Source organism: Mobula hypostoma, chromosome 6 (genome assembly GCF_963921235.1).
Source record: "Mobula hypostoma chromosome 6, sMobHyp1.1, whole genome shotgun sequence".
NCBI lineage: Eukaryota > Metazoa > Chordata > Chondrichthyes > Myliobatiformes > Myliobatidae > Mobula > Mobula hypostoma.
In genome coordinates this window covers 34,505,856-34,518,960 of record NC_086102.1, presented here as the reverse complement: position 1 = coordinate 34,518,960, position 13,105 = coordinate 34,505,856, and the positions used below count along the sequence as shown (strand labels likewise).

At 42.2% G+C, this 13,105-nt stretch overlaps 1 protein-coding gene across 1 annotated transcript in view; it reads left to right on the top strand.

Moving 5' to 3' along the window:
- Positions 1-13,105, top strand: part of impg2a (interphotoreceptor matrix proteoglycan 2a) — an 86,752-nt gene that overhangs the window by 62,492 nt on the left and 11,155 nt on the right. Inside the window, exons 14-15 of the mRNA XM_063049835.1 lie at positions 1,195-1,414; positions 7,244-7,454. Of these exons, the coding sequence (XP_062905905.1) occupies positions 1,195-1,414; positions 7,244-7,454 (431 nt within the window). The remainder of the gene's footprint in view (positions 1-1,194; positions 1,415-7,243; positions 7,455-13,105) is intronic.

The following is a 13,105-nucleotide window of genomic DNA, read 5'->3' as shown; positions in this document are numbered from 1 at the left end:
TCACACAGAATTCTATGGGTTGTCCTTCCATTTGGAAAAAATGTTGGCGTTTGGAATTACAGAGGGAGTAATATGTAAGCAACACACACACACACACACACACACACACACACACACACACACACAATGCAGGTGGAACTCAGCAGGCCAGGCATCATCTATGGAAAAGAGTACAGTCAACGTTTTGGGCTGAGACCCTTCTTCAGGACTGGAGAAAAAAGATGAGGTCAGAAGGTGACAGGTGAAACCGGGAGAGGGGGAGGGGTGAAGTAAAGAGATGGGAAGTTGATTGGTGAAAGTGATAAAGGGCTAGAGAAGAGAGTATCTGATAGAGGACATAAGACCATGGAAGAAAGGGAAGAGGAGGTGCTGGGCAGGTAAGCAGATAAGGTGAGAGAGGGAAACAGGAATGGGAATGGTGGAGGGAGTGGGGCAATTACTGGAAGTTGGAGAAATGGATGCTCATGCCATCAGGTTGGAGGCTACCCAGATGGAATATAAGGAGTTGCTTCTCCAACCTGAGTGTGGCTTCATCGTGGAAGTAGAGGAGGTGATGGACTGACATGTTGGAATGAGATTGGGAAGTAGAATTGAAGTGGGTGGCAACTGGGAGATCTCACTTTTTCTGGTGGACGGAGTGTAGGTGCTAGCGAAGTGGTTTCCTAATCTACACCGGGTCTCACCGATATTCAGGAGGTCATACTGGGAGCACCAGATACAATAAATGACACCAACAGACTCACAGTTTAACTGTCGCCTCACCGGGAAGGACTGTTTAGGGCCCTGAATAGTAGTGAGGGAGGAGGTGTAGGGGCAGGTGTGGCACTTGTTCCACTTGCAAGGATAAGTCCCTGGAGGGAGATCAGTGGGGAGGGACAAATGGACAAGAGAGCAATCCCCTTCGGAAAGCAGGAAGTGTGGGGGGAGGGAAAGATGTGCTTGGTGGTGGAGATGGCGGAAGTTACAGAGAATTATGTGCTGGGCGTGGAGTCTAGTGGGGACAAGAGGAACCCTATCCCTTATGGGGTGGGGACAGACGTGCGTGAAGTGGAAGAGATGTGGGTGAGGGCAGTGTTGATGGTGGAGGAAGGGAAGCCCCTTCCTTTGAAGAAGGAGTGTTTGTGAGAGTAATACCTAGAGTCTAGAACTTGATGCAGTTTACATTTCACCTGCATTTTAATTGCTCTGTTCCAGCTTGTTCCTTACTTGCAGTCTAACTTGACTGACTTCAAGCACCTTGAAATCCTGAACTTCAGAAATGGAAGCATCATTGTGAACAGCCGCGTGAAGTTTGCAAAGCCTGTACCACAAGATGTCACCAATGCTGTTTATCTAATCCTGGATGACTTCTGCAACACAGCATACCAAACTATGAACCTGGCCATAGACAGATTTTCTCTGGATGTTGAATCAGGTGGACTATTTCTCCTGTTTTGTGTTCGATCTGCCAATGTTTATTTTTGAGTTTCTGTTCATCTACATGATATGAGATTAGCTTGATTTGTCACATGTACCTCGAAACATACAGTGAAATGTGCCAATGACCAACACAGTCCGAGGATGTGCTGGGGACAGTCCGCAAGTGTCGCCATGCTTGCAGAATCAGCACAGTTTGCCCACCGGAGCATCTGGAGGAAGTCCACATGGTGACCGGGACAACGTATAAATTCCTCACAGGCAGTGGAGGGAATTGAACCCCTATTGCTGGCACTGTAAAGCGTTGCTCTAGCCGCTACACCGCCATGCTATGGGATTAGGACGGACACCTATTTCCTTGTGATCACAGCTAAATCTATTAGTTGTATTTTCTTACATTATTTAAGTTGGATGGCACCACGACATGGCTTGTTGAGTGGCTGCTTCACAGTGCGGAGAACCAGCTGCTATCCTGATTGCGGGTGCTGTCCGTGCAGAGTTTGTACGGTCTCCCTGTAACTGCATGGAGGGTGCTCCTGTTTCCAAAGACACGCAGGTCATTTGGTTAACTGGCCACTGTAAATTGCCCCTAGTGTGAAAGTGAGCCATTGAATTTGAGGGAGTTATAGAGTTATACAGGCCAGCCAAGTTGCCATCAAGTGAAAGCCATTTGCCATTGTTTGGCCCATAACCTCCTAAACCTTTCTAATCCATGTACCTGTCCAACTGCCTTTTAAAAGTTATTTTACTTTCCTCAACCTCTTCCTCTGACAGCTCATTCTGCATACAGTACGTTCACACACTGTGAAAGGTAGGAACTTTCCCTTCAATTCTATAACCTGGGAAAAAGACTGAGTACATTCATCCTATCTAAATGTGTCAAAATTGTGATGTAAAGACAACCATTTTATTAAATAACTAACCTTCAGAATGACAAGCAGAAGAGAATTCAACTTGTATCCAAGGTAGATGATGGGCCAAGTGTGCTTAGAGTTCTGAACAAAGCAGTTTGCCATTTAATGAGCAGTATATCTGGCAACTTTGTACATTGCAAACACAGGTAATAGATGAATAAACTCTTCTTGGGCTTCTGGCCGGGTACAGGTATCGATTATAATCGATGTTTTGATGACAAACTCTGCTATCTTCTTTAGGGATGATGCCCTAGGCCCTTTTTCACAGGTAATAGACTTACTGGTGGATTTCGGTGGCTCGGTGACCACATTGGTTTCTATGTAGACTAGGTGAGGGAGAGAAGGTAAATTAGATTTTTAATTATTTATAAGCACTTTCAGATATTTTAGTTAGTTATATTTTAACTTAAGAAATAAACTTTAATTATTCACTAATATTTGCATCAGTTTTCAAATGTCTCTGCGTATGAGAGACATTTAAAGACAATTAAAATCATTGAGTTGAGTTGTTCTCTGACCTTGGTAAGATCAGAGAAGAACTCAACACAACCATCAACCACACGAGCTACACATCTTCTGTGTTATTTGCATTGAAGTCAGTAAGAATATTTACAGCCTTGTTTGGAGAGGGGTGGGGCTTTAAGGGTAAAGATAGTGTGGTTCATCCCAAGACATTGTGATCCTTGGACCAGTGAGATTTTCATCCAGACTAGGAGGGACAGGCAGCAATGGAAAGCGAGCCCAAGTAGGGGAACTAAGTCAGCAAGATCTTGCCCAATACTTCTCAGATACAAAAATGGTTAGAAAAGACTAGGTGCAATGATCAAAAAAGCAAAAGAATCAAACAAAATAGGCCCTGAAAATGAGAGAATCCTACAGATTGTGCTAAATTCATGATCATCCGAGGTATTTTCAAAGCTTGCTGGTCTGAAAAAACCATTAAGATATATGTCAGAAATGGAGAATTTCAGTGCACCTTCTTGGCAATGGGATTGCAAAATTCCTACAGATTGTATCAATTTATGCATAGCCAGATCCCACAAGCAACATCAAAAGAACAGATAATAAGAGATGTTTTCAGACTGTGCCAAATGTGCTTAAAGATTATAATGTATGCTTGGTATGTGTTCAAAGTAACAGTTGGGAGTTTCGGCCTTCTGCTCTTTTCCCAGTCAGACAAGTACTCCCGTGCAGCTAGATGTTTGGTGATAGAATTTATCGTTCAGGCTCTATACCTAGCCTGTCTTCAGGGGTGTTTTGTAGTAGCCGAAGTAAATGTCTCTGAATGGGAGATTGTGTGAGGGTTGGGAGCTTTTGCTCTCCCTGGTCATAAATGTGTCTTGGCATGGCAAAAAGGACTGTGTTTTGAGAATGGCCTCTCCATTGTTGATTTGGTCTCTCAGTGTCTGGAGAAAAAGGATTTGGCAGCCTTGAAGCCAGAGTCGGGTTTCTACAACAGGTTTAAAAATCCTGCAAGCAACTGCCTCCTTTGGTCAGGAGTCAAGGCTTTTAATTTAACCCCTCAAAGTCAAAGTCAAAGTAAATTTATTATTTACTTATGTATATGTCATCATATACGACTTGGAGATTCATTTTCTTGCAGGCATTTACAGGAAAATAAGGAAATACAATAGAACTTGTGAACAAATATATACACTAAGAAAGACTGACAAGCAACCAGCATGCAAAAGCGGACAAATTGACCAAATAAAAAAATTTACATATATATACACACACTTTGAGTGGATATGGGTACAGGTTCAAGGGTGGTGTGAACATCACCACCACTATGGATGACATCAAGCTGAGTGCCAGAAATGAAAGAGGCATTGGCTCACTAATCCACCTGACAAGGGTGCACAGCAGAGACATCGGGATGTCACTTGGACTGGAAAAGTGCAGCCGGATGGTAGTGAAAAGAGGCAAACTCATCAATACTGAAGGAGTCGAGTTACCAGAAGGCCACATACCAGATGCACAGGACAGCTACAAATTCCTGGGGATCCCGCAGGTGCACGATAACGACGCAAGGAAGGCTGCAACATGCAAGTACCTCCAAAGAGTGAGACAGGTCCTAAACGGCCAGCTGAATGAGAAGAACAAGATCAGAGCCATCAACACATTCGTCCTACCATTCATCAGATACACAGATGCAATAGTGTGCTGGCCAAGGAACGAACTGGAAGCCGCTGACGTCAAGACCCAGAAACTACTAACCATACATGCAGGATTCCATCCAAAGCCCAATGCCGAGTGAATATACGCCCACCAGAATAAAGGAGGACGGGGACTTGGAAGTGTCAAGGCCACAGTCTTTGAAGAAGTGAGAAACATCCATGAGTCTGTCAGGAAGATGGTCCCAAAGGACGACCTGCTAGGAGAATGCCTCAGACAGCAGGCAGAAGTTTCCATTTCCATGGTGGGGGAGTCTAGGACAAGAGGGCACAGCCTCAGGATAGAGGGACATCCATTTGAAATGAGATGCAGAGAATTTCTTTAGCCAGAGGGTGGTGAATTTGTGGAATTTGTTACCACGGGCAGCTGTGGAGGCCAGGTTGTTGGATGTATTTATAGGCTTCCGTTAGTGTCATGAGACCATGGATTTGTGCCTTGGAAGGTTTCCTGGGCAAGGTTGTATGGAAGACCAGCAGTTGCCCATGCTGCAAGTCTCCCCTCTCCATGCCACCGATGTTGTCCAAGCGAAGGGCATTAGGACCCATACAACTTGGCACTGGTGTCATCGCAGAGCAATGTGTGGTTAAGTGCCTTGCTCGAGGACACAAATGCTGCCCTAGCCAAGGCTCAAACAAGCAACCTTCAGATTACTAGACGAACACCTTACCACTTGGCCACGAGCCAACACCGGGTGTATTTAAGGCAGAGATTAATAGTTCTTGATTGGACATGGCATCAAAGATTACAGGAGCCTAAGGAGTGGGGCTGAGGAAGGGAAAAAGGATCAGCCATGATTGAATGGGGAAGAGCAGACTCGATGGGCCAAATGGCCTAATTCTGCTCCTATGTCTTATGGTCTAAGCAGAGCCTGAGGCTGTGGCAGGACAAGCCACTGCACAGGATGTACCATCGCCAGATATCAGAGGTGGCTGACATAAGAGAGTCCTACCAATGGCTGGAAAAGGCAGGGTTGAGGGTCAGTACAGGGTGTCCCTCATGGCTGCACAAGAAGAGGTGCTGAGCACAGAGCGACAGGAACAAGGGGCTATCACACCAGACAGACACAAGACGCAGACTGTGCAAGGGATCTGCTGAAACCGTCCAGCACATAGTAGCAAGGTGCAGGATACAGGCAGGGATAACGTAAACTGAACAGCACAACCAAGTTGCAGGAATTATGTACAAGAACATCTGTGCTGAGTATGGATTGGACACTCCCAAGTCCAAATGGGAAACACCCGAGAAGGTAGAGGAGAATAACAGAGCTAAGATCCTGTGGGGCTTCCAGATACAGACTGATAAGCAGGTACTGGCCAACAAACCAGACATAGTAATACTGGACAAGGAACAGAAGAAAGCAATAGTAATAGATGTGGCAATCCTGACTGACAGTAACATCAGGAAGAAAGAATATGAGAAGCTGGAGAAATACCGGGGCTTGAAAGATCAGATAGAAAGGGTGTGGAAGGTTAAAGTCAGAGTAATCCTGGTGATGACAGGAGCACTTTGGGCTGTGACACCTGGACGAGGAGAGTGGCTCCAACAAATCCCAGAAACAACATCTCGGTCCAGAAGAGTGCGCTATTAGGAACAGCAAAGATACTGTGCCAAGCCCTCAAGCTCCCAACTCTCTTGTAGATCTCCTGAGACTGAAGGAAAAACACACATACACACCATCCATTAGGGGCGAGAAAAAAATATATGTACGCGTATAATATTCTATGATGCTGAGAACAGGAGTTGCAGAGTCCTTGAAAATGAGTCTGTAGGTTGTGGGATCATTTCTGAGTTGAGGTGAGTGAAGTTATCCACGCTGCTTCAGGAGCCTGATGGTTATAGGGTAATAACTGTTCCTGAACCTGGTGGTGTGGGACCTAAGGCTCCTGTACCTTCTGCCCAATGATGGCAGTGAGAAGAGGGCATGGCCTGAAATAGGGGATGGGGGCCGTTCTCCTTATAAATGCACTCAGGGTGGGGGAGGGCTTTGCCTGACATGGACTGGGCAGTGTCTACCACTTTCTGACGACTTTTCTGTTCTTGACCATTGGTGTTTCCATACCGGGCCGTGATGCAACCAGTCTCCACCGTGCATCTATAAAAAGTTGGTCAAAGTTTTAGATGACATGCTGAATCTACACAAACTTCTAAGAAGGTAGAGGCACTGCCATGCCTTGCTTGTGATGATGATAATGTCCAGATCTAAGGGCACATCCTCTGATTATAATATCATGAAAGAATTTAAAGCTTCTGACTCTCTCAACGTCCAGACTCCTAATGTGGACCGGCTCATGACTCCTTCAGCTTCTTCCTCCTGTAGTCGATAATTAGCTCCTTGGTTTTGCTGATGTTGATCACTTGCCAGCTCCTCACCTGAGAGCAATTCTGGTGGGTAAATGGGTGTCCAAAATCCTTGCCTTCTTTCAGCTGCTGTTTTTCAAATAGTACTTAGCTTATATTACAGTGCTCTAGAGGTTTTGTCGTGATATTGTAAATCAGTTCTGCGGACTTCTGAGTAAGTATAAATAAGGGCAGCTCAAAGCTCTGATGTAAGCAGAATGCACAGCACCAAACAATAAGAATGATTATTTTTGCTCAGAAACGTGCACTTTTTCCTATTGAGTTCCTTGTGGAATAATTGTACATTATTGTGCCCACTGCTCCCATACGTGCATTCAATTGGTTGCCTTGTTCGCTGTGAACAGTTGTGGCTAAAGTACTCCCATGCCATGCAATTTCAGGTGATGATGCAAACCCATGCAAGTTTCAAGCCTGCAATGAATATTCTGAATGCCTGGTGAACAAGCAAACAGGCGAAGCTGAATGCGTTTGCAATACTGGGTATCTGAGTGTGGATGGCCTGCCCTGTCAAAGCATTTGTGATATAGACACGGACTTCTGTCTCAATGATGGCAAGTGTGATACCATTCCAGGCCAAGGAGCAATCTGCAGGTATATTATGGCTGATTTTCTCAGGACACTAAACTGCCAATTGTTATGTTAATTATAGTAGCTGATGTTCTGTTAGTCACTACTTCCCTGACTTAATATCTGATAGCTTTTCTCTGTTTTTCAAATCTGCTTTCAGTTCTCAGTAAATCAAATGTTTTACTGTTAATAATCGGTTAGCAACATCAGCTGAAAATTTTCCCATAAAACTTTAGACAGTCAGGATTGTAATTAGAATTTCCATCCATGCACTTTCTAATTTTGATTTGAGATAAGTGTACTCTAGAAAAAAACACCCACTGTCCTGCCAAAATTTGAAGTAAAACATGCTAATGTCCAAATGCAACAAAGTGCTACTAAGATTGTACCTCATTGTGCGATTTACAAGAAATGATCTTCTTGCCGATAATGTGAAAAGAAAGGTAAATTATATGCGCTATTAATAAGATGGTTTGACACGTTTAAAGTAGTTAACATGTCACTGAGTTAGTGTAAATGTTCATACAGTGGTGCTTTAAAGTTTATAAACCCTGTCAAATGTTCTCTGTTTCTGCACAAATATGACCTAAAATGTGATCAGATTTTCACATATGTCCTAAAACTAGTTAAAGAGAACCCAATTAAATAAATAACACAAAAACATTCTACTTGTTCATTTACTTATTGAGGAAAATGATCCAATATTACATGGATTTGTTGGAAAAAGTATGTGAACCTTTGCTTTCAGCAACTGGTGTGACCACCTTGTACGGCAATAACTTCAAGCAAACATTTCTGGTAACTGTTGATCAGTCCTGCCCATTGGCTTGGAGAAGTTTTAGGTCATTCCCCCTTACAACACTGCTTCAACTCTGGGATGCTGCTGGGCTTCCTTGCATGAATTGCTTGCTTCAGGTCCTTCCGTAATATTTCTATAGGTTTAACATCAGGACTTTGACTCGGCCATTCCAAAACATGAATTTTCTTAAACCATTCTGTTGTTGATTTACCCTGTTTTTCAGATCATTGTCTTGTTGCAATATCCAACTTCTATTAAGCTTCAGGTGATGGACTGCTACCCTGACATTCTCCTGTAAAATGTCTTGATACAATTTTGAATTCATTGTTCCCTCAATGATTGCAAACTGTCCAGGCCCTGAGGCAGCAAAGCAGCCCCAAACCATGATGCTCCTTCCACCATGATTCACAGTTGGGACGAGGTTTCGGTGTTGATGTGCAGTGCCCTTTTCCCTCCAAATATAGCAATTCTGCCTAAAAGTTCAGCTTTTGTCGCATCTGTCCACAGAACATTGTCTCAGAAGCATTGCGGAACATCCAGATGGTCTTTTGCAAACTTGAGATGTGCAACAATGCTTTTTTTTTTGGAAAACAGTGGTTTCCACCATGGTGTCCTTCCATGAACACCATTTTTGTTCAGTGCTTTTCTTATAGTGGACATAGACAGAGACTTTAGCAAGTTCTAGAGATTTCTGCAGGTCTTTTGCTGTTAACCCTTGGGTTCTTTTTCACCTCCTTCAGCATTGTACATTGTGCTCTTGGTGTGATCTTTGCAGGATGCCCGGTCCTAGGGAGAGTAGCAACAGTACTGAGTTTCCCCCATTGGTAGTCAATTTCTCTTACTGTGGACTGATGAACACTCAGGTCTTTAGAAGTGCTTTAGCAGCCTTTTCTAGTTTCATGCATCTCTAAAATTCTTCTTCTAAGGTCCTCTAAAAGTTGATTTGATCGAGGCATGGTGCACATAAACAGATCTTGCCTGAGAAGGGCAGGATCTGTCAGTAACCTGACTTTATGTGTCTTTTTCATAGGGTAGGGCATCTCTGCAACCCACAGCTCCAATCTCATCTCATTGATACGAACACCTGACTCCAAATAGCTTTTGTGGAAGGCATTACCCCAGAGGTTCATATACTTTTTCCAACAAATACATGTAATATTGGATCATTTTTCTCAATAAATAAATGGACAAGTATAATGTTTTTGTATTATTTGTTTAATTGGATTCTCTTTATTGAGCTTTAGGACTTGCATGAAGATCTGATCACATTTTAGGTCATATTTATGTAGAAATAGGGAAAATTATACATGGTTCACAAACTGTCCAGCACTACTATGTAATCCTGCTAGGAATCATGCAGAGTTTCAAAGAAATATCCATACATCATCAAGAAGAAAATGGTAGATTATCAAGATCTGTGATTACTAATAACCTCAAAAACGAACGAACAGTTTTGTTGGGACTGGTATCAAAGCCATTATAGATAGACTCATTAACAGATAGAAGCATTACATTTGGTAGTTGGTGCTGCTGAGGACAAGATAGTTTTCCTGAACTGCATAAGAATCCAGAGCTGAGAGCTGTACCACTCTAATACTGCTAGGTGGTTTAGGTAATGCGAAATGAGCTTTAACATCTGTATATGCATCTGGTTTCTATATAACTTGTGTCACACATCACCAAAGGAGTCTTTACCCGAAGAGGCCCCAGGAATAATAGCATAATCTTGCCTGAATGCTTCCACTGTTACTTTAACTGGCTTTGAGGAATAATAATGGAGGGATTCTGAACTCCCACAGAAGCCTAGCACTCAGCATTCCAGCAGATCAGTGGTTTCTGCAGCAGCTCTCCGCTGGCAACCAGCCACCTTAAGTGCTGCAAGTGACACAGGACACTCCTTTTGAATGTGCTAAATAGCCGCTAATTACAGCCACAAACATCCACCATGGTTTGTTGCAGATACTGGTCTTGTACATCCATGAAAAATGCTGCTTGGGAGCGTAGAGACCTAGCTGGATTCTTCATTAATTTGGGCATTTTACCCTGACCCCACTTTAAATTTCCAGTAGCTTCAACCACAGTACTGCCAGACATTAACAAATACTCACACTGACATTTAGCTTCACACAAACATGGGAGAGATTTATATTGAGGTATATATTTACACATATACCTGTGGTGAATTACAAATTTAAACTGTTTTATCTCTTCCGTAGTTTACATGGCTACTTCTAGGTCATTCATCATGCAGAAAGTAATTAAAAATCAAGTAGATATTGCTTCATGACATGTGTATATCATGGAATGTTCACAAATTTAAAGATCAGAGGAATGTGAAAATGGTTTGTTGGCTATTTTTGGACTTGTGTTATCCTGTATGATGTCTGTCAGATGTTGAGTCCTTTCCACTGTAGTAATGCATTTAAGCTCTGCAATGGTCAGTAAGTCAATGTATAAACTTGATTAAAATGCTAAGATCTCTGGTCCTATGGCAATCTGAGAAATGCTGTCTTTATCAAGACATTAACATTAATAAGAGATTTTTTACTATTTTGTCCCATTTTTGCTTAAGAGTGCTGAATTGTGCAACATTTTTAATCTACTTTTAATCTAACACTCCACCTTGCTTTGGTTGTATCTAAAGATCTTTTGCCTCTCGATCCTGAATATGGGATCAGTGAGTTCCCAGTCCTGAATGTGCTGGAGAAGCATCAAAGTTCATGGTCTGATTTTGACAGATTTTTCTCTGTTAGGTTAGGACTGTATTGTATAAAATCCGTGTAAAACGTACTTCAGTTTTCATTTCCAAGTCAAATAAATTTATTATCAAAGTACATATTTGTTGCCATATATTATCTTGAGATTCATTTTACAGGAAAATAAATGCAATGGAATTTTTGAAAAACTATATATAAATAGAGACAGACAAGAAGCACTGTGCAAGAGAAGATAAATCGTGCAAATTTAAAACAATTAATTAAATAAATAATACTGAGAACTTGAGTTTATGAGTCCATGAAAGTATGTAGGAGAATCAGTTCAGAGTTGAGGTGAGTGAAATTATCCACTCTGGTTCAGGAGTCTGATGGTTGTGGATATTAACTGTTCCTGAACCTTGTGCTGTGAGAACAAAGGTCCCACACCACCAATGTGCGGTAAATTACTAACTTATGTTTACAATGGTGCGATAATTTAAATGTCTGATTAATATGATACTTTGGATGATACAATTCGAGGAGAATTCTAGCACTTGTTGATTGCAATCATAGGCGCAGTTAAGTAATTAAATATTGACAGGATGACAGGATTGGGCCAAGATTTCTGTAATGGCCACATTGATATTTTTTCCCATTCAGCTCCTTCATGACAGAATTAGTAACAATTTCAGTAACGAGAAAAGCTGTACTATAAATATTTCTGATAACTCCTGAAAGTGTCAACAAACCTCTTAATTTTTTTTTACACCATCACTACTTCTAAGGTAGCTCAGTTGTTCATGAACTATTAATGCCGTACACCTGATGAGATCATTAAATGACAACCTAAAGTTCCAAGTACAGAGTGATGAAATGTAACTTATCAGTTACAAATATTAAAAAAAGCACATTTAATCAACATCCAGCAGACACTGTCAATTTGGTGATAAGAACATAGGAACATAAGAAATAGGAGCAGGAGTAGATTACCTGGCCTATCGAGCATGCTTTGCCATTTGATAAGATCATGGCTGATCTGGCCATGGACTCGTCTCCATCTACCTGCCTTTTCCCCATAACCCTTAATTCCTCTACTATGCAAAAATCTATCCAACCTTGTCTTAACTATATTTACTGAGGTAGCCTCCACTGCTTCATTGGGCAGAGAATTCCACAAATCCACCATACTCTGGGAAAAGCAGTTCCTCCTCATCTCCATCCTAAATCTACTCCCACAAATCTTGAGGCTATGTCTCCTAGTTCTAGTCTCGGCTACCAGTGGAAACAGCTGTCCTGCCTCTATCTTATCTATCCCTTTCATAATTTTATATGTTTCTATAAGATCTCCTCTCAAAGATACATAAAGTTTAATAAAAAAGGGAACTGTCAAGACCTGCATTTACTGTCCCTTCACGTTGGCCCTGAAAAGATGGTGCTATGCTGGTTTCTTGGTAGTTTGATACTGCTAAACAGCTTGCTAAGTCAATTGACAGGGTAGTTAAGAGTCATCTAAACACACGATATACACGTGGCCACTTTATTAGGCACAGCTAGACACCTGTTCGTTAACACAGATATCTGATCAGTTAAATGTGTGGCAGCAACTCACATGCCAACGTCATCAAGATGTTGCTGGGAATGGGGGAGAAATGTGATCTAAGCGACCGTGTTCCTGGAGCTGCAGGGTGGTTTGATTATCTCAGAAATTGCTGATCTCCTGGGATTTTCATGCACGTCTCTGGAGATTACAGAGCATGGTTTGAAAAACAAAGAAGATCCAGTAAGTGACAATTCTGTGAGTGATAACACCTTGTTAATGAGAGAGGTTAGAGAAGAATGGCCAGACTGGTTCAAGCTGACTTGAAGGCAATAGTAACTCAAGTAACTATGCGTTACAACAGTGGTGTGCAGAAGAACATCTCTGAACACACAAAGTGTCTAACCTTGAAGATGGATAGGCTACAGCAGCAAGTAACCATGGTCTAGGTGCTTGAAGCCCATCCAATGTCTGGGCCCAAGTCCCTAATAGCCATCTGCTTTCAAGTCATTTTAAAAGGTCTCAGATCCCGGAACCATCCAGTGCCCTCCCTGAACAACCGTTACTTGGACCCTGGGAACAGAACAGGCAATTCTCTTGCTGTAATTTCAAAGACTACTTCTAGTCTGAAGGTTTTGTAGGT